This window comes from Suncus etruscus, chromosome 8, assembly GCF_024139225.1.
Source record: "Suncus etruscus isolate mSunEtr1 chromosome 8, mSunEtr1.pri.cur, whole genome shotgun sequence".
NCBI lineage: Eukaryota > Metazoa > Chordata > Mammalia > Eulipotyphla > Soricidae > Suncus > Suncus etruscus.
Window position 1 is genome coordinate 36,262,346 of NC_064855.1, and position 27,956 is coordinate 36,290,301.

Genomic DNA, 27,956 nt, shown 5'->3' on the forward strand with positions numbered 1-27,956 from the left:
TTTGGCAAATAACAACAAAAACTATACAAATAAGAATTTTTAAATTTATTAATAAAGCAAATCATTGTAACTTTTGAAAAAGTTAGAAAATGTTCATTCTTCACGTTAATGAAGGGTAGGTCATCAAAGACAAAGCAAATAATTAACATTAAGTCATGGTCCAGGATTATTACACTTGTGAGAAACAAATATAAGACTCATGGGACTTTATAAGATAACCAAAGTAAACAGCATTTCAACTCTGTATAAAAACATATAGATTATTTAAAAATTGGATCTGCATTTTATTTTAATGAACTCATCTGCATAATCTAAAATCATGTACAAATATAATAAACTTTATTAATAGCTCTTTTTTGGCCACATCTGCTCAGGGTTACTCCTGGCTCTGCACTCAGAAATCACTTCTGGCTGGGGACCATAAGGAATGATGGGGAATCAGATCCAGAATGAATGTGCAAGACAAGCTCCCTACCCACTATGCTCCAGCTTAATTTCTTAATCTTTTAATACAACTACATTTCCTTGCTTCTTTATGAGCCCAACAAAATAATATAAACCAAAGTCACCAGAAAAACATGGAGCTTTCTGAATCTACGTTGCATTTTTATTCAAATTGGAAAATACAGTTTAGATCTGATTAGACACATGGATTTAAAATGTATATTATTACCAGTATCAGATTAGATATGTTTATTTTGGCTAAATGCAAAAATATTGTAACTTTTTACTAGATTCATTAAAAATACTTTAACTGATAGCAGTACTAGTCTTAGAACAAAAGGTCAGTGAAACATATTGGTAAGTTACTGGCTCTTTAGTTCCCAAATATGCAGATCTTAACACTAAGCTCTTAATAGACATTTGCTTTAAAGATAAGTGAATGGAATCACATTTGACAACTTTCAAACAATCTTGTAAACACAATAAAATTTTTCTTTTCAATAGAAATGAAATTCAAGTAAACATTCCATATCTGATTTAAACTAGTCTTAAAGTTAAATTTGCTTAGGTAACATTGGATTATAAGCACTAAACATGTAAAAATATTTCATTTGCAGTGGTGGGGATCAAACCCATACATGCAAAGTAGACACTCTACCTGAGTCACATCCCTGACCCCTGTAAAAAGGTTTTTTTTTTTTTTTTTTAAAAAAAAGCATCCATATGTAAAATGAAATTAAACTTTGTAAACATGTTTATGCTTACTAACTACTAACTGCAGCTGCTCTTTGGTTTAGTATAGTGATACCTATGTCAGGTATTAAAAATTCGTATGTGTCAGGTATTAAATATTCAACTAAATTTGTATACAGGTAAAACTGACTTTCTAGTTTGTTTAATGGTAGTCTTAAGACCTGAAGTTCAACTTCATTTCCTTTGCTTATCATCATGACTGTTCAAGTATTTGAAGGACCAAAGAGTTCTCATAAATTGAGAGAGTTTCATTTTATCCTTTACACCCCAAAGTGCAAGCCATACCAAATAACAGAAAGGCGGCAGCCTTCCTGTTTCTTATACCACTTATATGACCTTGATAAAAAGTCATTCACATACATGAATAAACACAGACTAACATTGTTTAGAATGTGGCAAAATGTTGGCTATAATCTACACAGAAGTAACTAAAAGGCTTTAAATAAAGTTTCTGAAAGGTGCTTGTTTTGCTGTAACAAAAATAAAAAATATGGAAGGGGAAAGACTATGATTCCATAATAATTCTTGAATTAAAGGGGTGAATTTATGTTTCCTTAGGTGGTAATTATGAGTACAAAAGCTCATAGTAAGGAGAACACTTCTGAGATTAAGGAAGCTTCAGTGTTTACTGTTTCTTTGTAATACAAGATGAAGTGATTCTTAAGAATGGTTAAGTGACACTGCTTACCTTACACTTGTTTTCTAGAATTGATACTTTTAAGACTACAGTTAAAAGGTTAAGAATTCATAATACAGTATTCCAAAGGATCTTTTCTTTTGGTTGATTGTTCTGGTTCAAAGGGAAAAAGTTACTTCTGTGTAAAACTGAATATTAGAATAAACAATAAAATTAACAAATGCTAGGAGTTGTACTCCTGGCATAGCTGCTTACTAATTTATAATACATGGCAAAGTTCAAAGCTATTCCTAGCATGAAAAATGATTCCAAAATGTTTGCTGGGTGAATGAAGACCACAGTTCTTTATTTTGGGAACTACTCCTGGCTTGGTATTTGGGTTGCTGGGTACTGAGGTATCATGAAGTCACTGGGTGAGTCAAACTGGGGTCCTACATAGAAAAAACATGCTCCAGTCCACTGAGTTATCTATGTCCCTAGTTTAAGATGAAAGTTATTGTGAAAAATTAGGAAAACACAAAGTTACAGGTTAACCAACTCATTTCTAATACCATATCCCTTTATATTGGAATTAGATGGTAAGTTATAATTATTGATCTAATGCTGGTTAGATGTATCTCTGTACTACTGGAAGCAATAATTTTGTGTTTAAATGAAGAGAAATAAGTAGTAACAAACATTTCTGCCTTATCAATCATACAGTATTCTTCTTAAAAATAAATGAATGCAACCATTCTTGTTACCTTCAGGATTTCAAAAGGAAATGGAAGATAGTTACTTGTCTAAGCAGGAAAGGGTCCTTGCTGTTTTAGAGTACATGTTTTTTATGAAGAAGGCCTGAGGTTACTACTGGCATCACATGGGCAGACTGCTGAGTGCCATCCAATGTGGCTCAAAAAATAAACCGACAACAATAACAATAAAGAAAAACAAAACAAAAGCAAACCTTAAGTCCCCCCAAAGTTATATTTAACATTTTACAAATTTTTGTATTTAAGAACAAAAGCTATGAATTTTTAAAGCTGTTATTATAAAAAGTTCCCAAGTAATTCTTAGTCAATACTTAAATTGGTATTTGAAAGCAAACCCAACAGTGAGTTGCAACTTGACATACTTCAGGACTAAAGAAAAAAATATTTTGGGAGGAAAGGCAACCTAGTGCTTCATACATGCAAGATAGATACTCTGCCACTGAATATATTGCCAGGACTGAAAACTCTTTTTGTTTGTTTTTTGGGTCATATCCAATGATTCTTAATGGTTACTCTTCTCTCAGGAAGTACTCGTGGTGGTGCTTGGGGACCATATGGGATAACAGGGATTGAACATAGGTTGGCTGTGTGAAGGCAAGCACCCTACTGCTGTACTATTGCTCTGGCCCCTGAAAATAGTTTATAACAGCTCAAAAGCTCAACAAATAGTTATTCAATAGCAGAGAAAATCAAAGCTATTTATTTGTTTTAGGGTAACAGTAGTGTTTTAGATAATACTCAGGGTTCTTCCTGGCTTATACTCAGGAATTACTCCTGATGGTGCTCAGGCGCATACAGGATGCTAGGGATCCAATTTCAGTCAGCCATGTGCAAAGCAAATGCCCTACCCACTGAACTATATTGCTCTAGCCCAAAAAATATTCTTTACACTGGCTATTACTTCCTTTAGTCTTGGGCAAAATATCAAATTATGTGGTATATTAATGCTTAAAGTTTAGATTTCAATGCATTATTCAAGTGTCCCATGCCTTAAATTATTTTGATATCTGAATCCTTCTGAGTGTTATTTTTAGCTAACAATAAAAAATTCATTAAAAATGCTGACAAGTAGAAAACAGTAATTAAAAAGTAGCAATAACCCAATTAAAAAAACAAATATTTTTGCCTCATACACAGTACAAGCAACTTAATTGCATATTATTATTCACTCTCAGTCCTTCTACTGTCCTAGATACACTTCACATCTGACAAGACTTTAGCTTGTATTTCTGGAGTGAATGTCTGTATGAATAAGAAACAATTTTAATAATGCAATTCCTGTATCAAAAAATACATATGCTATGTTAACATTTGATTTGATAACTCACAGCATCTCATAACAGACTGTTATTTCCAAAATAAAATAGTCACTTTTATAACTTTCAAATCAGTGTTGCACAAATAGGCATTAAGATTAAGGCATTCTTGCTGCTCTGGAATAGTCTGTGTGTTCAGCAATCTGTACAAAGGCTTCCTTTTTAAAAAAAAAATACATCTTCTATTATACTTCATCCCATGAATTTTCTTGTGGATGAAACTGAAAATATCAATTCATGATGTTCTTATACACCTATAAAAACAAATGATTTACTGGTTAAAACTTGCTTCAGATTTCTGAAAATAAGTTATTAATTGGTTTTGGGGGTTAATGCATAAATTGGGCTAATATGCTAAGATATACTTTAATACTAGTAATAATAAGGATCTTTCTAAGTAGTGAAAACCAATTATCATTACTTTCCTTCCCTGAAACAATTTTATAATTACAATTTTTTTTTTGTTTTGTTTTTGGGTCACACCAGCAGTGCTCAGGGGTTACTACTGGCTCTGCACTCAGAAATTGCTCCTGGCAGGCACAGGGGTGGGTTGGGGGAACACAGACGGACCATATGGGATGTTGGGATTCGAACCACCATCAATCCTGGATTGGTTGTGTGCATAGCAAATGCCCTACCACTGCGCTATCATTCCGGCGTTATAGTACAATTTTATAATAATTGGTTATTTACTTATTTGCTTGCTATTACTCTCAGGACCACATCTGGAAGTACAGTGAGTGAAACCAGAGGACCAGTTTCCTGCCCAGAGTCTTATGCATAGCAGATAGTTCTGTCCCCTGAGCTACATCTCTGACCCATCTCATTTATAGATCTCTGAAAAGGCAGTCTTCTAGCTCTCTGGACCTCCCAACCTGGGACCTAATCTGAGGAGACATTCTATCCAGGCCTTTCTAAGCTGGCTAGAGGGCCTGGGGGAAGTGCTCAGTTACAGCAATAGATTTCTCAGGCAACAGCATGACCTATTAGTCTATTCATAAAGAGAAAATAACAGAACCAGGTCTGAGAAACCTGTGTGAAGACCATTTCCTTTCTTACATTTCTTAGTAACCATGAGTGTAGCTCATTTTCACTACACATGACTCTTGTGGCTTGTCTTCAGGTCCTGCTCCATCAGATATTTGTTTTGGCTTTTGGGTCACACCCTGTAGCGCTCAGGGGTTATTCCTGGCTCTATGCTCAGAAATCGCTCCTGGCAGGCTCAGGGGACCATATGGGATGCCAGGATTCGAACCACCGACCTTCTGCATGAAAGGCAAATGCCTTACCTCCATGCTATCTCTCCAGTCCCTCCACCAGATATTGACTCTACATTTCATCATGGGTTCCAACTGCTTTTAGTGGGGGCAACCCAACAGGGCTTACTCCTGGCTCCATGATCAGAAACTGAATATGTGTGTGTGTGTGTGTGTGTGTGTGTGTGTGTGTGAACAGGGCTTACTCCTGGCTCCATGATCAGAAACAATGAGTGTGTGTGTCCGTCCGTCCCTCCTTGAAATACTAGATCAGAAACTGTGTGTGTGTGTGTGTGTGTGTGTGTGAGGCACCCCAATGTTGATTTTTATTTTGTGTGTGTGTGTGTGTGTGTGTGTCCATCCCTTCTTGATAAATATTGGAGGAAGGAGGGACACAGGCTCTCTTATGGTGGGTATATTGTAAATTCAGGCACCTCAATGTTGATTTTTATTTTGGGGGTGGTGAAGAAGCTGATTGCTAATAAAAAACATCGAGCTGCTTCCAACAACTCATTCCTTAATCGAGGCTCCAAATAAAAACTTGCAACCCACCCCCCCAAATGAATCTTTTGAGATGTGTGTTTTATTTACTTAATCTTGTTTCTTTCTTTCTTTTTTTTGCCACACCCATCAGTGCTCAGGGCTTATTCCTGACTCTGCACTCAGGGATCACTTTTGGTGGAGCACAAAGTACCAAATGTGGTGCTGGGGATCAAACCTAGGTTGGCTGCGTAAAAGGCAAATGCCCAACCTGCTGGTCCTCTATGTGTGTTGTTTTAAATTGCAAAATTTGTGGTAATATGTCACATAGGCTTACTATAAAATCTAACAGATTTTAAATGCTTTTGATTAATTAGATTAGATGCATTTGAACCAATAAACTTAGTTCCTGACTCACACACAGACATATAATTTCTTTTCCTGGGGTCCAATTCAGTGGTTTCAGGTTCAGCCCCTGTACTCAGGGCATTCCTTGGGTGATCTTGAAGTGCAAGGGATCAAACCTGGGTCTTCTGCATGCAGAGCATTTGTGATCCCTCTGAGTTTCCTCCTAGTACTGACTTATTGTAGTTAAGCCTCAGGAGAGAGGGTTTCACAAAAGCCCTTCAGGTCAGTTTTTGTAGTGAAACATTACCTTTTTAATCCTACAGTTTATGAAATACTAGAATGTTTTGCTATTTAATTTCTTCAGGTCAGTGTCTCTTGGTACTTAGAAAAAGAATGAATTAATGTATTTGGTAAACTAGCAAATAGTTCTTTTTGCTCTATCTTTTACAAACTAAAATCAACTATTCTCTTAAGTCTTTTATTCAACCTTTGTCATTCTTCTCCAAATCAAACTTCTTTTTGTGGGAGTGGAGATTTACACTTGGAGGTGCTCAGGGTTGGTTCAAGGCTTAGGATCTTAGCCACACACACTTCTGATAGGGTTTGGGGAATCAAGTTTCTTCAATAGAGCGTTGAGTTACCTTTATTTAAAACTGAAATGAATAATAATAAAATATGCTGTTGCTGCATATCAACCATAATTTTTTTTGTTTCTTCACTAATCTACCAATAAATATTTATTGAGATTGTGCTATAAGTGGTAAAAAGTGAACTTTAGGCAACTATTATTACCCAATGCTTTCTAAGTTATCTAATTTTTCTTTTAAAAAGTATTTTTGGGGGCCGGAGAGATAGCATGGAGGTAAGGCGTTTGCCTTTCATGCAGGAGGTCATCGGTTCGAATCCCGGCGTCCCATATGGTCCCCCGTGCCTGCCAGGAGCAATTTCTGAGCCTGGAGCCAGGAATAACCCCTGAGCACTGCCGGGTGTGACCCAAAAACCAAAAAAAAAAAAAAAAAAGTATTTTTGGTTTTTGGTTTTTGAGTCATATCCAGCAGCATTTAAAGGCTACTCCTGGCAGGTTTAGGGATCATATGGGATTTCAGGAATTGAACTTGCGTTAGCCACATGCAAGGAAAATGCCCTACCTGTTCTGTTATCACTTGGCCCCTAATTTTTCTCATATAATTGATAAAAAAAATTACTAGGGCCAGAGTGATAGGGTAGGGCACTTGTCTTGCAAGCAGCCAATCCAGGTTTAATCCCTGGCATCTTATATGGTTCCCCATTCACTGCCAGGAGTGACTGAGTACAGAGACAAGAGTAACCTCTAAGGGGCTGGAGCGATAGCATGGAGGTAAGGCATTTGCCTTTCATGCAGAAGGATGGTGGTTCGAATCCCGGCATCCCATATGGTCCTCCTGTGCCTGCCAGGGGCAATTTCTGAGCATAGAGCCAGGAGTAACCCCTGAGCGCTGCCGGGTGTGACCCGAAGGGAAAAAAAAAAAAAGAGAGTAACCTCTGAGCACCACTGGGTGTGATCTAAAAAGAAAAAAATTACAGGTGCTTTGAGATTGTGAAATATGCAAATAAACTATTTGTGAAAGATTACCTTTATACTGTCTTACCTTGCTTTAATTCAAATGGTTAATTATGAACAAGAGGTACTCAATTTTCTATTGCCACTGTAACATGGTTATTTGTCCCTGCAAGCACATAATTATATAACATGACAAACAGAGAAGTATAAATTCCTGATTAAATGGTAAATTAATAATCAAAAAAAATGTATGTAAGCAAAACATGTTTATGATGTCAACCATTAATCTTTAAAACCCAGAAGTGAAAAAAAAAATCACCAGCACTAAAATACCCATATTTTATTGAAAAGCTTGATATCTAACACTTTAAAAATTATATTATCTCCGTTTTTCTACATTTATCAAATCTGTTGATTCTTATTTTAATGATATGAAGTAATGTTTGTAGATTACAAGAATTACCTGATCTGACAATGCAGTCTTCAGTTCCATTTTCTGTCCATTGAGATTCACTGTCCAACAATCGATTTTTTGATTCACTAAGTGGTTTGATAGGAAAGGGTTGATTTGAGACAATACTGAAAAGAGTAGCAAATAATTTAGTAAATCATCTAATGTATAAACTCTATGCAGAAAATTAGTAATCCTTCTCCTAAATGAGGGTACTCATGAGATCTAGCACACTGATAAACTATCTTCAAAAGAAAAGTATGCCCCAAACACTCCCCCATTAAAAAAATTCTCTAGACCCCCAAATCTATACTTCCACACTGCCAACAAAAACAATTAGATCAAAGAAAAAAGCTTCTGAGGCCAGTCCAAAACATGTCTAGCATATGTTAATCAAGAGCCATATGGTAGCACAGGACAGGTGAGGATCTATGTCTGTGGCCAGGACAAAAAAATTACCTGTCATTTCCCAAGTTTTCTGCTTTTTACCTCTGCAGTTTAGATCTAAGGGGAAAAAATGATTTAGTGATTTAGCGTAGACTTATTTTTCTAGCTAAAAGATCTAGGGAGGGAGGGAACAAAGGAATAAAAGGGGGAAAAGGGAACTAATATTTGTTGTGTCTATTATGGGCCAGTTACCATTAGTATAATGTATATCTCAAACTTCTCAATAACCCTGGAGATAGTTTGATTCATCTTATTTTATAGAGCTCTCATAATTTCAGTGACTTGTAACATTTTCCAAAGTGCTAAATACTCTCAGGTCCTAAGAGCTTATGCTTTAGATTCCAAGGCCTATATTTTTCTGATATAAATATTCAGCTTTGAAATTTTAATCTTTCTTCCATTACAATTAAATGTTTATATTGTTTTAACTGTTTACTTTGACAGAGTATCTTTACTTTCAAAATCTCATTTAAAATTATTTCTCTGAATTTGTATGTGCTTGCCATGCAAATACCAAGAAAATATTTTCTAAGATGCATCAGAAAAATATGTATTGAATCCTCATTTTCACACTGCTCTTAAAATATGTTAATCAAAATAAAGTGGTGACTACATCTATGCCTAATTTTTAAGGGGGAGGGAAAGTAACATATAAGCCAAAAATAATAGAGTCCTGAAATAATAAGCTATTTTCTAGGAAGACTCAACATATTTTGGTAGCCATGCTTCTGAGTTTGCCATTTTGAGCTAAATATGTTTGTTTGGGTTCAATTAGTAGTAGTAAGCACTTTTTTCTTACTCTGAAAGCATTCTGAGTTGGATAAAAAAGTATGGTCATCCTAAAGCATCCTGTATGGAAACATACATTAATCCTTAATTGAAAACATTTACATAGAATTTCTCTTTCCTTTACTAAAATATTATTGTATGTATCTATAAGAGTGGGGGGATATAACACATCCATAATTTGCTTTATAATACTATTGGAAAACTTAATGAGAAGCACACCTTCTGCCATATTCATTCTGGTGTATAGCTTGTTCTGGATCCATCCCCACAAGACGAGTTGGAAAACTGCAACCATCACCCAAACTATATAAGAAAAAATATTAGCAATAATTTAGTCACAGCAAATTAAATCAAAGTGGTCAAATTTAATACACATTTTCAAAAGTATGACATTAAGAATTTGCTATAAATTAACATTTAAGAAAATAATTCCTAATACTTAAATTTAGGTTATAATCTGTATTGAAGAAATATCCTTTAAAACTACAATTATAGGTGCTGGAGCAAAAGCACAGGAGTGGGGCATTTGCTTTTCATGTGGCTGACCTAGGATGGACCCACAATTGATCCCTGGTATCCCATATGGTCCCTCAAGTCTGCTAGGAACAATTTTTGAGTGCAGAGTCAGGAGTAAACCCTTGAGTGCTGCTAATTATGGCCCAAAATAAAAAAAATAAACCCCCAAAACAAAAACAAAATCCAATTGTAAATAACATTAAAAAATCAGGCTGGATTGATAGGATAGTGGATAGGGGACCTGGCTTGCACGCAGCTGACCAGGTTTGGATCCCTGGTACCCCATATGGTCCCCCAAACTCACCAGAAGAGATCTGTGAACACAGACTTAGGGGTAAGTCCTGAGCTTAACTGGGTGTGCCCTTAAAGCAAAGCAAAACCAAACCAAATAAAAAAAAAATCAAAATTAAAAGTTCTCCACATTAAGGTCATGCTTATGAAGCCTTCACAACCAAATGGAACACAGGCATTCAAATATTTGGGTTTATGGACCTTATTTACCACAATTACATCTTAAAGACTAAAATTGAAACCAGGTGTGGGGGCGCAAAAAAATTGAAACCAGCACTTAAGTTCCATATGTATATTCATTCAATAACAGTCATTAAACAAATATTTATTAAATGTCTAATGACCTAGGCTCTATTTTAAGTGCTAAGGTAAGCAGTGAATAAAAGTGAAGAATATCTCTGCCTTCAAGAATTTTACTATCCCCCCCAAAATGTAGATACATCTTACTTTCACATTATAAAAACATCAAAAATTAAGAATAGGTGAGTGGTAATAAAGGAGTAGGGCACTTGCCTCACATATGCCCAACCCAAGTTTTATCTCCTGCACCTATATGTAAGATAATCTTATCGAGCCCCACCAGGAGTGAATCCAGGAGGAAGCCCTGAGGACTGCAGAGTGTGGCAACAAAACAAAACAAAATGTATTAACATTCTTGATATCCAAGATGGATTCCACCTCAAATGGTTGAACTTCAACCCAATAAGGAGTAATTGGTAAAGTTGATTTCTTGTCTGTAAACAACCAGAAAACTAAGAAGTATATAAAACACTGTTTTCAAAAACAGTATCTCTGGAAAAAAAAAAGAAAACTCCTAAGGAAAAGTGAGTTTCAGCTTGCTTCTAGTAGCTGAGAACACTGAAGGGAAATAAATAGCAAAGCAAGGTAGGTTTACTGAATTGAGGGGATTAAAGAAAAAAGTTCTGAGTGGCTGAAATAACTTAAACCCATTAGAGAGGGGTAAAGAGAAAAGGCAGAGAAATTTGAACAAATTATTGCCTTAGTCCTTTTTTTTTTTTTTTTTTTTTTTTATTTTGGGCCACACCCGGTGGTGCTCAGGGGTTACTCCTGGCTATCTGCTCAGAAATAGCTCCTGGCAGGCACCGGGGACCATATGGAACACTGGGATTTGAACCAACCAGGGTTGGCTGCGTGCAAGGCAAATGCTCCTGTGCTATCTCTCCGGCCCCACCTTAGTCCTTTTTGATGATATGGTTTTTTTTGGTCACACCCTTCAGGGCTCAGGGGTTACTTCTGGCAGGCTCAGGGGACCATCACAGGGAATCGAACCGGGTCTGTCCTGGGTTGGCTGCATGCAAGGCAAACAACTTACCACTGTGCTATTGCTCCAGCCCTTCGATGACTCTTAAACTGCACACAAAAAGCTGAAAAGAGAACAACTGGGAAGCTCACTCTGTGCAATCCCCAGAGTTCCCACAGCAAGTGTCAGAAATAGGGCTAATGGGAGAAGAGCATCTCCCTCCATACCCAGACCAAGAATTTCTGCAGGCTCTCATCTCAGCTGCAAGCTGAACCTACTCTAGAGAAAAGGCTCCTCTAAATACTAATACCTCAAAGGGCCTAAATGGAAAGCTAAGACTGCCCAAAGAAACTCAACCCTTAAAAAAAGTTTTAAGTAAGTACATTCTAAATACTCAATTCAAAATGTTCACTAGCTAATAAAACAACCATGAAAGTAGCAATGAATTAGATTCAAAAAGAAAAGTATAAAAATAATTAGAAATGTTTAAAAAAATATGAGATGAAGAATTTAAGTCATTGTAATTGTTTGCTAATTAAAAAAGATAAATAATGAGGGCCGGAGAGTGTGGAGGTAAGGGTTTGCCTTGCATACAGAAGGATGGTGGTTCAAATCCCGGCATCCCAGATGGCCTCCCGAGCCTGCCAGGAGCGATTTCTGAGCGTAGAGCCAGAAGTAACCCCTGAACGCTGCTGGGTGTGACCCAAAAAAAAACAAAAAACAAAACGAAACAAAAAAGATATATGATGAAAAGAGAAATATAAAAAGACAAAAATCAAAGTGAATGTCTAAAGCTAAAAAATACAGTATCTGGAATGCAATATTCAACCAATAAACATATCAGTAGATTAGATATCACAGAAAGGACAATCTAAGAATTAAAAGACTCAGCCAAAAAAATATGCAAAGTGAAGCACAGAGAGAAAAACAATAGGGTTAGAGGTAATGAGCTATACATATCCAAAAGTACCAAGAGCCAGTGAGTGGTCAAGTGAGAACAGTGATTGGGAGAGGCAGATAGACAACTTAATATAATGAATAAAAAATAATTCCAAATTTGATTTAAGTTCAGATTTGATATAAATACACAAAAAACTTACATAGAGAAACATTACCGAACTGCTTAATGCCATGCCAAAGATAAAACCTTAACAGTAACCAAAGAGGACAGTATTAACTTAGAAGCAGTGTAAAGGTAAAAGATTAATTTCTTGAATACAAACAATGGAAATCAGAAGATAATGGAGAATATTTAATGTTAATGTTAAATTTTCTGTATAGAGAAAATCACCCAGTTTTAAGGATCAAAGGAGGTGGGATTCCCAGATTTTATCCCTTATATTATATCGCCTGAGTAAGTTCAGGTATGAAACAAAAAGAATCAACTATTATATGTGTTGCAGTATACATAATCTATGATGGAATATTTGAATATATACTAACAATGAGAAAAATTTTAGGATTTTTTTTTTTTTTGGGTTACACCCGGAAGTGGTCAGGTGTTACTCCTGGCTCTATGCTCATAAATTGCTCCTGGCAGACTCAGGGGACCATATGGGATGTCGGGATTTGAACCATTGACCTTCTGCATGCAAGGAAAACGCCTTACCTCCATGCTATCTCTCCGGCCCCAATTCTAATTTTTTTTATGAAATTAAAAAAATTACCTACATTGGCATTCACTTTATTCACCAAACTTTACTTCCTCTAATAATGATGATAATAATAATGATGATAGAGCAGTAAGATATTTTGAGTTTTTATTTCTCAAGACTCAGAAGAATGTCATAAAATATATTCTCTGAATCTTAATACATTTAACCAGTCAGGGATTATTATAGATTTCATAATTTTGCAGATCTGCATTTTATAAATTACCTTGAATATACTGGTAGCAGCCAATATTTCTTTTCATCACCAAAGACTTGTCTCCAATTTTTGTTGAATCCAAGGGAAAAACCATTTCCATCAGGTCCATATGAAAATGTGGGTGCTCGAAATGATTCTGTTTTTATTTTTACCCACCCCCAAAGAAATATATAAAGTTAATGGATTTCAAAATTAAGTAAAGATTTCAAAAAAAAATAAGGATAAAAACACTGCCTTGTTATATATTTTTGCTATTAAATACTATACACATAATTTATACTAAATATTATATTTTCATATTATTTCATCTTTGGGGTCAGGGGATATTGCTCAAGAAGCAAAACACATACCTACCATTTGGGATTCCAAGTTCAGTCCCTGGCACTACATTATGTCCTGCTCCTGTCCTTGTCCCTTGGCCCCCAACCTCCTCACCACACATCCCTGAGCACTGCCACCAAGAGTTGCTCCCACAACGAATTAAAATACATTGTTTTCAAAAAAGATAAATGTCTGAAGTTAAGGAACAATTCCCTTGAAATATATATTTCAGTCTTATAAATAAGATGCTAAAAAGCAAACTAATATTACTAAAAATATACTGGAGTATACAATGGGACATAAAGATATATTAAGTAAAACTTCCACAAAAGATACCAGTCTAAAGGAGTCTATCAAAATCACAAAGTGATAGAAGCATGTGTGTCCTGGAGAAAGGGCAGTGGAAGATGAAAGATGGAGGAAGCTTGAGCCTGACCTTGTGCGTTGCATCTCAGATGAGGAAATAAATGTTTAGAGGTCAGGAAACATATATTCTATTTTATGAACATGTTTTAGTTAAAAAACTTAAAATTTTATTTTGCACTCTGAGAATCAAAAAGATACAATACAAACACAGGAAAGAAAATTTATTTATTAAAATGTAAAAAATCGGGCCCGGAGAGATAGCACCGCGGTGTTTGCCTTGCAAGCAGCCGATCCAGGACCTAAGGTGGTTGGTTCGAGTCCCGGTGTCCCATAAGGTCCCATGTGCCTGCCAGGAGCTATTTCTGAGCAGACAGCCAGGGGTAACCCCTGAGCACAGCCGGATGTGGCCCAAAAACCAAAAAAAAAAAAAAAAAAAAAGTAAAAAATCCAGTCAGTGCTTGTTTAAGTCAGGGCCAGAGCACAGTAGTATGGCGTTTGTCTTGCATTCAGCCAACTTGAGATGGATTTGATCCCTAGCATCCCATATGGTCCCTGAGCCTGACAGGAATGATTTCTGAGTACAGAGCCAGGAGTAAACCCTGAATGCCTCCATGTATGGCCCAGAAAACAAACAACAAAAGAAGACAAAAAAAGAAAAAAGTCAATGTCAATTCTTCAACTGCTTTCAAAATAAGCCTTGTACTGGGGAGATAGTACAGCAGGTAGCGCACTTGCTTTGCATGTAACCTGATCCCAGCACTGCTTTCAGCCCTTGAGCTCTGTCAGGAGTGATCCCTAAATGCTAAACCAAGCATAAACCTGGCGTGTAGCTGGGTGTCCCAAAACCCAAATAGTGAGCCTCAATACTCATTGTGCCTATCATAGCTAACACAGCCTTTGCACTTTATCAACTGACAACTGTCTTCTAAATTTAATATTCATTTTTAGCCATTTCCCTAAGTAATGAATTGCTTTGTTTTTCTTACCTATTGTTGTTTTATTTTTTCCGACCAGCCAGCAGTGGTAACTAAAAAGTGACAGGACACTGATGAAGAACATCGTAGACACAAAGAAAAGAAAAAGGACATGGAACTTGGCACGTGTATCTGTAAGTTCGTTCTGAGGATAGCAAAAAAGAATTTTATGAATAGTCAACCTTTTAAATATATTCTTACTTCTGTTTTTTTTTTTTCTAAAGAGATTAAACTTTATTAAAACACCTGCCAACTACAAAGAGGAAAATAGTGAACATATCCAAAAGAAAATTTCAAAAATAGAACCAAAGTAGTCTGCGTGTATTTAAGGTCTTAAAAATGACAATAAAGGGGCCAGAGACACAGCTTGCCTTGCATAGAGTTGACTATGATTGGTATCCAGTGCCACCTGTGGTCTCCTGAGCACCCTCAAGAGTCATACCTAAGCAGTGTAAGGAATAAGCTGAACCCTCAGTAAATTCCAAAAAAGGGCATGTGTCCCTGCAAAGACAATGAAACATATTTATTCATGTGTCCTACTAACTACTAGCTCGTGTGGATTAGTTTATTTTTGTATTTCTATAGACTTTGGAACGTGACTCTAAATATGCCTAAGCCCTGAGCTGCTTCCATTCCTACCTTCCTTGTCATTGATCCTTTCCTGCAGAGACTCTGAGGTATAGCTAACAATTCTGATAAAAAAATTTACCACAAGGTTTAATGACTAACACAGCTTCTGCCACTCATTCTTTTCTTTTTTGGTAGGGGAGGCCTCAGGAGACTCAATGCCCCTCCTACTGATTTTCAGCTTGCTCAGTGATTACTTCCAAGGCCACATTTTGCAGTTCTCAGGAGATGCTATGGCTGGACATGGTGGGAGTGTTCTTAGGAACATGTGGTACTGGGGATAGAACTGGGGTTGTAAAACATGCAAGGCAAGCACCTTACTTCTGTACTATCTTTTTAGCCACCCATTACCCATTCTTATTATTATGTTCTTTTTTTTTTTTTGGTTTGTTTTGGTTTTTGGTTCACACACGGCAGCGCTCAGGGGTTCCTCTTGGCTCTATGCTCAGAAATTGCTCCTGGCAGGCTCAGGGGACCTTCTGCATGTAAGGCAATTACCTTCATGCTATCTCTCTGGTCCCTATTATGTTCATTTTAACTGAGTGAAAGTTCTTAACCTAGAAAGAAATCTGTTTCTCAGTAGAAGCAGCTTAAAATAAAGCTATACTGGGCTTATCACTGACTCAGTTAGCAAATAAATGGGTCAGATTATTCTGATGTTTATCTTTTCTCCTCTTTCCTTGAGTAACCACATACCTTTAAGTCTTTTAAACATATCAAGTAATTCTTCTATCTCTCCACAGAAAAGGCAAATGAGTACTATACACATACACTATAAGTGCTATAAAGAGCCATGACAAGAATGTCATGTCAATAATGTATTTTACCTTGGGGCAATTTTCTGTAGATTTCCTGCGGCAAAGCTTGTGCAAATAGAGACAACGTATTAAGAAAACAACTTTAATACAAAATTACACTAAGCTTTTTTTTTTTTTTTTTAAACAAATGTTTCCCATGTTGCTCTCTAAAGGTGATCAACATTTTCTCAAAACACACAAAAGAGAAAACAGGTAAGAACATTTGGCTCCTTCAGAACATTGAACATGCATTTTTAAAATCCAGTTTTTAAAAGAATATGAAACAACTTTACTTTAGCAAACACTTCATAAACATTTCTAGTGAGAGTGCCAAAGTGACAGCACAGCTAGAAGGGTATTTGCTTTGAATGTGGCTGACCCAGGCATCCCATATGGTCCTCAAGCCTGCCACAAGTAATTTCTGAGTTTAGAGCCAGAAGTAATCCTTGGGCACTGCTGGGTGTGCCCCTAGAAAACATTTCTAGAGAGTTCATTTTAAAAACAGACCTGGCTTTTCTTAGGACCTTCTTTGCTATTGAAAAATTCTGCAAGACATTGTCATTTATCCCCACCCCTTTTTTGGGGGGACACACCTAGTGGTGTTTCAGTTTAGCAATGATATGGACCTGTACAATGAAATGACATCATTTTTCTGTTCCCTATTTCTGAGTTCAAGTGACACTCTCCAAGCAGTCACTTAAGCCTCTCTTTTCACTCCTATAGCAGCACCCACAAGAACCTCCTTGCTATCACACAATACGGCAAAAATGTTCCTGCTCAGAGCAATGGTCTCTGCTCTAGTTTACATGATGCCTCTGTCTGAAAAATATATATACTTATCTACAAGTTCCCTTCAAGTCTGCTCAAACAGTACCTTCTCCTGAGTTCTACATTGAATACTCTTTAAAGAAAACTAAAATATAATCAACATATGTGCTGTTATATTAGCTTCAAGTGTACAACATAATTCAGTACATATATGCACATGCTAACATCAGTGTCACCATTACATACTTTCTTTTGATGTGATGAGACCTTTAAAATTTGTTCTAGAGACCTTACATCTTATTAGCTCTAGTCACTATGCTGTACATCAAACACTCAAGAATTACTTTTTTTTGTTTTTTGTTTGGGCCACACCTGTTGACACTGAGGTCAGGTTACTCCTGGCTATGCACTCAGAAATCACCTCTGGCTTGAGGGATCATATGGGACACAGGGGGATCAAACCGCGGTCCATCCTAGGCTAGCGCTTGCAAGGCAGATGCCTTTCCTCTAGTGCCATCGCATATTCCTGGCTTTGGACTTAAGAATATTATTCTTGGTGGGCTCCAGCAACCATATAAGATGCCAGGGATTAAACCTGCCTTGACTATATGCAAGGCAAATGCACTATCTGCTGTACTATTGCTCTGGCCCCCAAACTCTTTTAAAAACTTTTTTCCCCAAAGATTTCAGTATCAGAGTAAAACTAAAGAATTGTGTAAGCAAAACCAATAAAAATGCCAGAAAAAATATGCATATGTTCAATACATTTATAGCAGATTTAAAATTTAAGTAAATAAGACTAGTCAGAAATCATAAAGAAGTTCTTGATTTTAATTTTATGAAAAGAAATATATTATAGTGCTTCTTTAAAAATACCAAATTCCACTACCTAATTGTTGTACTGTTATTTTTTAGTCTAAAATTAGTTTATAACCCTTCATGGCATAATCGCTGTGTGGCACAATTCTGTTTGTCATGCAGCAATGCATTCACCAGTGACATGTGGATGTATGTGTGACATGATTGCTCATGAACTCCAAGCTCAAGTTTAAAATTCTCAGCACATCCACTCTCAGTCTATTTCTGAAAGCTGACTTGTGTGGTTTGTTAAGAATGCTGCTGTTGGGCCGGGCGGTGGCGCTGGAGGTAAGGTGCCTGCCTTGCCTGCGCTAGCCTAGGACGGACCGCGGTTCGATCCCCCGGCATCCCATATGGTCCCCCAAGAAGCCAGGAGCAACTTCTGAGCGCATAGCCAGGAGTAACCCCTGAGCATCACAGGGTGTGGCCCAAAAACCAAAAACCAAAAAAAAAAAAAAAAAAAAAAGAATGCTGCTGTAGGGGCTGGAGAGATAGCTCAGCGGTAGGGCTGTGATTGATTGGTTGATTAATCAGCGGAGCTCAGGGGCTGCTACTGGCTCTGCACTCAGAAATTGCCCCTGGCAAGCTGGGGGATCATATAGGATGCTGGGAATCGAACTGGGTCCTTCCCGAGTTGACCACATGCAAGGCAAATGCCCTATCGCTGTGCTATCTCTCCGGCCCATGTACACTCAATTTTTTTAATATATTTTTTTTTACTATGAGATCAAAGATGCAAAGAAAGAGGACAAGGTAAAGTTACAGTGGAAAGACAATCACCCATCAACAGAATTCTCAGAAGAAATTCCCTTGCTGACACCTTAATTTTGAACTTTCAGCCAAAGAGCATTAAGAAAAATAAAACAAAACCCATGCACAATTACTTTGTCCCTCAAGTCCCCAGATTGTAATACATTATATTTCTTAGCAGTACACAAAGCATTCTAAAGCCACAAAATTTATGTAACTCCTTTAACATTGAAGGCATAGTATTTTTTTTAACAGTTTCATGCACATGCATATTAGTTTAAGTTAACCTCAATAGTTTTAAGTGTTTTTTTTTAAGGATTAGAGTCAAAGGAGCACAGCTAAAACGATATTAGAGTGGCAATTGTTGTTTGCATAGGCCCAGCAAAATATAGGGGGCATGAAAAGGAAAAGTCTTGGCCTAAATACAAGGAGACCTTACCCCAGAAGTTTTCTGGCATAAGACCAACTCTAGGCTCCAGGCATACTATGTTGTCCAACCCAAGTCATTGTCTGTAGTGCCAACACACTTTTATTTTTCACACAGTCACTGTTGTTGGTGTCAGGTTTCTGTAGTTAAAGATCCTGGAATCTGTGCATATCCTACATTGAAGTCAGGATGTTGTGGAGTGTCCTTTAGTTTCACCTCACAATTAAGAGGGCAATGCAGAGAGCCCTGTCCTGAAAGCAGGTTGTTGTTGTTGTTGTTAAGTCTTCTGGGTGTTAAGGGAAGTCTCAATTGAGTAGGTCGATGTGAGAGCAGCGGTAGTGTCTTCCCTGGTAGAGGATTACTCCGAGATGATATTATAGACAACCTTGGTAGATGACATCCCTGGTTCAAGGGTGAATGGAGAATGTCCATTCTTCTGAGGCTGGAGCCAGATCATTATGACAGTGTTCAGGGTGTAAGGTCCCATTGCATTACAAGATTTGTGTGTTCCTATCTCTATTAGATAAGAACTTGTTTGTATGTATAGTATTTTCCCATTTTAATGTGCCTATGCAAAAGAGGAACAATGCCACATGGCGTTATTGGTGCCTACGGGGGCTGCTAGAACAAGTCCAACACTCCCCGTGACTTGGTTCAAACATAAACTTTAAACTGAGAGACTCATCTACCAGAACTCCTAATTGAACAGATCACAAAGGGAAGAACAGACAAATAGTGGGGAAAATAGTCACCGTGTAAGAGAATATTTAGTAAGATTTATAGCTGTTAAGGAAATATATATAAAATTTTCAAAAGACATATACGTGTCTCTTTTATATCTTTTGAAATAGTTGGGGAGGTATTAAATCCAGTGTTCCACTTTGGTCAGTGTTTGGCCTGTACAGTACTGAAGGTAAAAAGGGTAAATGTGTGGTAATGATGGTTGGAGGTGAGTGAATGAATGACTAGAAATGAGCTTGTAAGGGTATGAGAAAGGGCATATACAAGATGAACATTCTGCATATTCAAAACATACCTTAATCATAGGGATTACTATTAATAAATACTGTATGTGCGGGGGCTAGCAGTACAGTACAGGGGGTTTTGAAAATGTAGACCGGTGAGAAAAAAAAGTTGCCTCAGCACAACCCAGCAACCAAACTAGGGAGAAGGCCTTCGGCCTGGGATCTCCCCAAACCCCATGCCGGCAAGAGCTAGCTTCCAGATCAAGAAAGGATTCGTTGGTGAACCAGAAGCCAGACATCTGGCCACCCTCCTCCCTGTGCCCTTCCCCGCCTGGTGCTGGGGGAAGGGCAGGGATAGCCTGGAGACCCCTTTAAAGTAATCCTCCCGGAACCCACCTTTCTGACCATCTGGGCTGGCACCCAGGGAAGACCTGGAGACCAGGGGAAGAAGAGGTGGATGGCTGGGGGCCTGCCTAGCCTCCCAGCACCCCCAAGCTAGGGAGAAAGAATTTGGCCTGGGGTCTCCCCAAACACCATGCTGGAAAGAGCTAGCTTCCAGGTCAAGAAAACATGAAACATGTACATTCAATTTTAACTGTATATTCACAAGTTTTGTGTATCCTAATTTATACCAAAGGAATTTTTAGTAACAAATGAGTTTTAACTGATACAGAATAAAAATAGCCTTTACATAATGGTCAAATGCACATTAAAAAAAATGTATTTGGCATTAACTTTTCCCCTGGTATCATCAGGCTCCAGATACCCGTGTTGGGCCCTCTCAGATTTGGCCTCACCAGGGGTGACTCCTGAGTACTTTAGCACTGTTGGGTGTGATCCCATAGTTAAAAGTGTATGAAAATGATCTGATAGGAAACATAAGAAAACAGGAATATATTGTAAATGTTTGAAAAAGTATCTGCAACTCATTTGAGGTTGGAGACTTCATTTATACTACTATAAAATGGCAGTAAGACTTGGGGCTGGCAGGATAATACAGTGTGTAGAAAACTTTTGTACATGACAGACCCAGGTCTGATCCTCAGCACTCCATATGATTCCCCCAAGCCTTGTCCAGAGTGATCCCTTAGTCCAGAGCCAGGAATAAGCCCCGAGCACAGATGAGTGTAGCTCAAAATTCAAAACCAAAACCCAAAACAAAACACCAACCCTCAAAAACAACAAAAAATGGCATCAAGTTTCATATAATTCATATAAAAAGCACTATAATTGATGTAACTGTTGCTAAATTTTGGCTGTGAACTGTTTGGATGACAAGTAAAGCTCACATATTCTGCTTAATATTAATCTAGATATGAAAGTAAATTATATCCCCATTTGCCACCTCTTCCATTAAAATTCTCATTAGTAAAATAAAGGCCATTTCTTCATAATAAAGAATGTATATTTTATAAATATGACATCTAAAACAATTTAGTATGCTTTAATAAAGAAAAAGGACTTACCGTCCAAAATTTTATAAAGTATTGTAAAACTGTTGTAGCCACAAAAAGGCAATATAATAAGGAATATAATAAAAACAGCAGGAAGTATTTGTAATTAGAAAATCCTACACAGTTATTCACCCTAAAAAAATAAAGAGAATCATGCTGTTAAAAACAAGACAAATAACAAACTCATGAACACAAACTATTACAGTGTTTGCCAGTGAATGGGAGGAATGGCTATAGGTAATCACTGATGGGTTTAGTCTGAGTTTTATAAATGATACACAAAATAATGTGAAAAATGCTTATTACTACTAAATTCAGAAATGTTTTATTGATAGATTAAAATAAAAGAGGTAATTAAAGAAGTCAGGATCAATGACTCGGCTGTGGATATGTGCTTTTAATAAGCTCAATAAGGTATTTGGAATTTGAATGTAATTCAATTTTAAAGTAAGTACTTACTATGTTGCACATATATGTACATTTATATGAAGTATCTACATAAAGGTACATAGATCAATTCTGATATTATGTCATTAAACTGACATGTAAAATTTAGAAATACTGAGTCTATAAAGCTAGATCAATATTGGTATGGACATCATTAAACTGACATGCAAAACTTAGGTATACTGAGTCCTATTACTGAACTCTCTCCCTAACTTCTCCACCAGCATAGATAATTTCCTCTATTTTTTTTTGGGGGGGGGGGTCACATCCGGCGTCGCTCAGGGGTTACTCCTGGCTCCACGCTCAGAAGTCGCTCCTGGCAGGCTCGGGGGACCATATGGGATGCCGGGATTCAAACCGATGACCTTTTGCATGAAAGGCAAATGCTTTACCTCCATGCTATCTCTCCGGCCCAATTTCCTCTTTTTTTATACATACCAAGGACAGTGATGATCCATTTTAAGAATACATCTAAGAAAGAAATAAACCAAAGAAAATTAACGTAAAATTTTTAACTTATGAAAGTAATATGAAAATTATTGACTTGAATTATTCCTTTATAGAAACAATAACTAAATATTAGGTTCGAAAAAATTTCTGACATTTTCACAAATACTTTCACTGGTGAGAATTTTTTAGACTGGGACTTTGTACATAGGCCCACCTTATACATTTACTGAGAGAAACAAAATGAAATACAAACATTTCTACGCTATTTTTAAATATCTAAATCAAAATTATTTAAAAATGTATGTTAAGGGGCCAGAGCAATTGCACAGCAGTAGGGTGTTTACATTGCACGCTGCAGACCTGGGATGGACCTGGCATTCCAATTCCCAGCATCCCATATGCTCCCCCAAGCCTGCCAGGAACAATTTCTGAGCACAGAACCAGGGTAACCCCTGAGTGCCTCTGGATGTGGTGCAAAAAAACAAAAAACAAAACAAACAAAAAAGGTATGTTAAAATATAAACATTAATGGGAATGTGTAGATGATTCTTTTCCCATATACTTTATAGACTTTTATGTATATTTTTTATACATTTACAATCAGGAAAATATCTAAACTTTCCTTCATCATTATATAAACTGCATTTATATAACCTTAAAACCACAGGTTTTCCCAAGAAACAAAGCAAGTGATGAATCCTCAGTTATGTTAAAAGCATGTATGTAAACAAATTCTCAGTATGTTAAATACCTCATGTAAAGTTCAGGACAAGCTGGCATTTCTAAACTAGGAATATTTCTTCAACACACACATTCTCACAAATGTACAAACAATAAAATCCTTCTTATTTTCTTGAGAACAGTGCCATAGGTAATAACAAAACATTTCTGCATTTTTAGGCTGCTATAGCAACCCAAATAATAGACATAAAGGTATTCTAAAAGCAGGCAGTAAAGCCATCTATTCCTTACTTATCAATATTATTTTAAGCACAAGCATAGGAAGTATATTTAAAGAAAACTCTTATAGGGGCTGGAGAGATAGCATGGAGGTAAAGTGTTTGCCTTGCATGCAGAAGGTCGGTGGTTCAATTCCCGGCGTTCCATATAGTCCCCTGAACCTGCCAGGAGCAACTTCTGAGCATAGAGCCAGGAGTAACCCCTGAGCACGGCTGGGTGTGACCCAAAACCAAAACAAAACAAAAAACCAAAAAAAAACACTCTTATAATGGGTACATTTGAAGTTGGCTTCAAAGTCCATTTTAACTTATATAATTTTATTATTTTTTTATTAGACCTGTATGTATATCAAATAACGGGAAAGGATAAAGTGGTTTTATGCTAAGACCCATACAGTGATCCTTCTTCCTTTGGCTGCCACCTAGACTGAGAACAAGAAAAGCCAACCCTCCGGAATACTTACCGGTCACATGCTGAGCAGTGGTGTGCTCGGTCAGGTTTGATCAACTGACATTTTTCACAATATCTGACGGCTACATGTAAGATAAAAGAAAGTTGTTTGATGGATGTACAAGTTAAACTAATTTGATATAAAACTTGCTTTCATTTTTAGAAAATAAACGTGGCAGAAAATTGACAAGTAATAATTTGTAAATAATATCAAGATACGCTGAAGGACTTCTGAAACTAAAATGTCAAGAAATAGAAGGGGAACCTTGCAATGTAGTTCACCAACCCATGAAAAGCAAAGACACTTTATGGATTAAACTATCATTAACAGCATTATAAATTATGGGGTCTTAATAGAATTAGAGGGGAAAAACGCAAATCCATAGAAAATAATTATTTGTACAAGATTAGGCACATAGTTTAATTAGCAAAACTCAAAATTTCTAAGTCCCAAATATTTGTTTTTTGTTTCTGGGCCACACCCAGAGGTGCTCGGGGTTACTTGTTACATCTCCCAAAGCCAAATGCTAATCTTACCTGATAGACCAGCCCACAGCTGGTCTATGTGGGAAAGAGGAAAGAAAAAGAAAGAAAAGAAAAGAAAAGAAAGAAAGAAAGAAGGAAGGAAGGAAGGAAGGAAGGAAGGAAGGAAGGAAGGAAGGAAGGAAGGAAGGAAGGAAGGAAGGAAGGAAGGCAGGAAGGCAGGCAGGCAGGCAGGCAGGAAGGAAGGAAGGAAGGAAGGAAGGAAGGAAGGGAAAGAAAGAAAGAGGAGAGAAAGAAGAAAGAAAGAAAGAAAGAAAGAAAGAAAGAAAGAAAGAAAGAAAGAAAGAAAGGAAGGAAGGAAGGAAGGAAGGAAGGAAGGAAGGAAGGAAGGAAGGAAGGAAGGAAGGAAGGAAGGAAGGAAGGAAGAAAGAAAGAAATGAAGAAAGAAAGAAAGGAAGGAGAGAGAAAGAAAGAAAAGGGGGGATTTTACTAAATATACTACAGAAATACAAAGTAATCAGAGATTACTTTGAGAATCTGTATGCAACAAAACAAAACAACCTGGAAGAAATGGATAAGTTCTTGGGACTCCTATAACTTCCCAAGGTGAGGGAGGGATAGATGATCTGGAATAACTGAACAGATCTATCACTCTAGAGGGAATTGAAATGGTAATCAAAAGGCTTACCAAAAGGAAAAGATTAGGCCCAGATAAATTCACTAGTGAACTCGCAGGGGTCCTCAAACTTTTTAAACAGGGGTCCAGTTCACTGTCCCTCAGACCATTGGAGGGTCTGACTATAGTAAAAACAAAACTTATGAATGAATTCTTATGTACACTGCATATATCTTATTTTGCAATGAAGAAACAAAACAGATACAAATACAATATGTGGCCCGCGGGCCATAGTTTGAGGACCACTGCATCTAAGCCTTTAGCGAGGACTGCTGCCAATCCTTTTTAGGCTCTTTCAGAAAATTGAAGAAACAGGGGCCAGAGAGATAGCATGGAGGTAAGGCATTTGCCTTTCATGCAGGAGGTCATCGGTTCAAATCCCGGTGCCCCATATGGTCCCCTGTGCCTGCCAGGAGCAATTTCTGAGCCTGGAGCCAGGAATAACCAAAAAAAAAAAAAGAAAATTGAAGAAACAGAAACACTCCCAAATAATTTCTATGACATGAACATCACTGTGATACCAAAAGCAGACAGAGACATCAGACAAAAAGAGAATTATGAACTGATATCCTCGAGGAACACAGATGCAAAGATCCTTAACAAAATACTAGGAAATATAACCCAACAATTCATCAAGATTATACATCATGGCCAAATAGGGCGCAAGAGATACAAAGATGTTTTAAAAAAAAGCAAATAAAAATAGTGCACGTCAATCAATATTACATATCATATCAATAAAATAAGAAACAAAAATCACACCATATTAAAAAATTCAGAGAAAGCATTCAACAAGGCCCAGCAGCTATTCATGATAAAAACCCACAATAAGGGGCTGCAGAGATAGCACAGTGGTAGGGTGTTTGCCTTGCATGCAGCTGATCTAGGATGGACAGTGGTTAAAATCCCAGTATCCCATATGGTCCTCCAAGACTGCCAGGAGCAATTTCTGAACACAGAGCCAGCAGTAACCCCTGAGCGACTCCAGGTGTGACTCAAAAACCAAAAACCAAGCCAAACCAAAACAAAACAAAAACACCCAAAAAAACCCTTTCAGTAAGATGGGAATTGAAGAAACTTTTCTCAATATAGTCAAAGCCCATCTACCACAAGCCCATTGCAAACATTATCTTCAATGGGGAAAAACTAAAAGCCTTTCCTCTAAGATCTGGTACAAGACAAGGTTGCCTCCTCTCTCCACTTCTATTTAATATAGTACTGGAGTACTTGTCATAACAAAAGGCAAGAAAAATATATCAAGGGCATCTAGATAGAAAAGGAAAAAGTCAAGCTCTCACTGTTTGCAGATGACTGATACTATATTTAGAAAGTCCTAGACTCTACAAAAAAAGCTTCTAGAAACAGATTTGTAAGGTACAGTTGCAGGCTACAAAATCAATATGCAAAAATCCATAGCTTTTCTATATACAAATAATGAAAAAGAAGAGATTTAAAAAAAAAGAATACCATTCACAATTGTGCCTTACAAGAATCAACTAAAGAGGTAGATGATGTATTCAAAGAAAACTACAAAACACTGTTTTAAGAAATAAAAGTGGCACAAGGAAATGGAAACATACCTTGCTTATGGATTGGGATGAGTAACATAATTAAAATGTAATTCCCAAAGCATTCTACAGATTTAATGCAATCCCTGTAAGAATATCCAAAACATTTTTCAAAAAAGTAGATCAAATGCTTCTGAAATTTATATGAAACAATAAATGTCTACGAATAAGCTAAAGCAATCCTTGGGAAAAAAGAAGATGGGAGGAACCACATTCCTAACTTCAACAGACCCTGAGATCAATGGAGTAGACTTGAATATTCTGAGACAGGCCTGCAGGTATATGATCAATTAAATTTTGTTTTGTTTTGTTTTGTTTTTGGTCACACCCAGAGGCGCTCAGGGTTTACTCCTGGCTCTATGCTCAGAAATCGCTCCTGGCAAGCTCAGAGGACCTTGCAAGCAGCCAACCCAGGACCTAAGATGGTTGGTTCGAATCCCAGCATCCCACATGGTCCCCCCCTGCCTGCCAGGAGCTATTTCTGAGCAGATAGCCAGGAGTAACCCCTGAGCACCACCAGGTGTGGCCCCCCCCCAAAAAAAAGTATTAAAAACAAAACAAAACAAATGGGACTTTATAAAACTGAGAAGCTTCTGTACTTCAAAGGAAACAGTTACTAGGATAATAAAGGTTACCAAGGGAATGGAAGAAACTATTCACCCAATACCCGTCTGATAATGGGTTAATATCTAAGATATACAAGGCGCTGCACTCAGAACTCATAGAGAAAAAGATAACATCTAACCCCATCTAACAATGGGAAAATAAATGAACAGTTATCTTTTTTTTTTTTTTTTGGGATCACACCCAGCCGCGGCTCAGGTTACTCCTGGCAGGCTTGGGGGACCATATGGGATGCCAGGATTCGAACCACTGTCCTTCTGCATGCAAGGCAAATGCCTTACTTTCCATGCTATCTCTCCAGCCCCTGAACAGTTATCTTTTAAGAAGAAATACAGATGGCCAAAACACAGAAAAAATTGTTCTACATCACTAATTATCAGGGAGATGTAAATCAAAACAATGAGGTATCATTTCATACCACAGAGGCTGATACACATCACAAAGAACAAGAACAACCAGTGCTGTTGCAGATGCAGAGACAAAGGAACTCATTCACTGTTCTTGGTAAAGCGGAATAGTCCCTTTTGGTAAACAATATGGATATTCCTCAAAAAACTAGAAATTGAGCTTCCATATGATCCAGCAATACCACTCCTCCCTAGGAGTCCTAAAACATCATGCAAAATGTCCTGTACACTTTTATGATCACTGCAGCACTATTTACAATAGCCAGAATCTGAAAACAACCCAAGTGCTCGACAATAGATGAATGGCTAAAGAAACTGTAGTACATCTACACAACGGAATACTATGCAGCTGTTAGGAAAAATGAAGTCATGAAACTTGCTTGTACATGGATGGATATGAAGAGTAATATACTGAGTGAAATGAGTCAAAGTGA

The 27,956-nt window shown here is 37.3% G+C and overlaps 1 protein-coding gene across 6 annotated transcripts in view; it reads right to left on the reverse strand.

Annotated features, from left to right (window-relative positions):
* Window positions 1-585: 585 nt before the first annotated feature.
* Window positions 586-27,956, reverse strand: part of ZDHHC20 (zinc finger DHHC-type palmitoyltransferase 20) — a 74,975-nt gene continuing 47,604 nt past the window's right edge. The window contains exons 5-14 of one of the 6 annotated variants that reach the window (XM_049778275.1): window positions 23,778-23,847; window positions 22,343-22,375; window positions 21,470-21,590; window positions 16,266-16,301; window positions 14,824-14,956; window positions 13,160-13,286; window positions 9,433-9,516; window positions 7,990-8,105; window positions 7,615-7,692; window positions 586-4,156 (exon numbers count right to left, since the gene is read on the reverse strand). In XM_049778275.1, the coding sequence (XP_049634232.1) occupies window positions 7,655-7,692; window positions 7,990-8,105; window positions 9,433-9,516; window positions 13,160-13,286; window positions 14,824-14,956; window positions 16,266-16,301; window positions 21,470-21,590; window positions 22,343-22,375; window positions 23,778-23,847 (758 nt within the window). In that variant the 3' untranslated portion in view covers window positions 586-4,156; window positions 7,615-7,654. Of the gene's footprint in view, window positions 4,157-7,614; window positions 7,693-7,987; window positions 8,106-8,436; window positions 8,482-9,432; window positions 9,517-13,159; window positions 13,287-14,823; window positions 14,957-16,265; window positions 16,302-21,469; window positions 21,591-22,342; window positions 22,376-23,777; window positions 23,848-27,956 lie in introns of those variants that run through there. The other 5 variants (XM_049778276.1, XM_049778277.1, XM_049778279.1 and 2 more) reach the window with 5 other exon arrangements.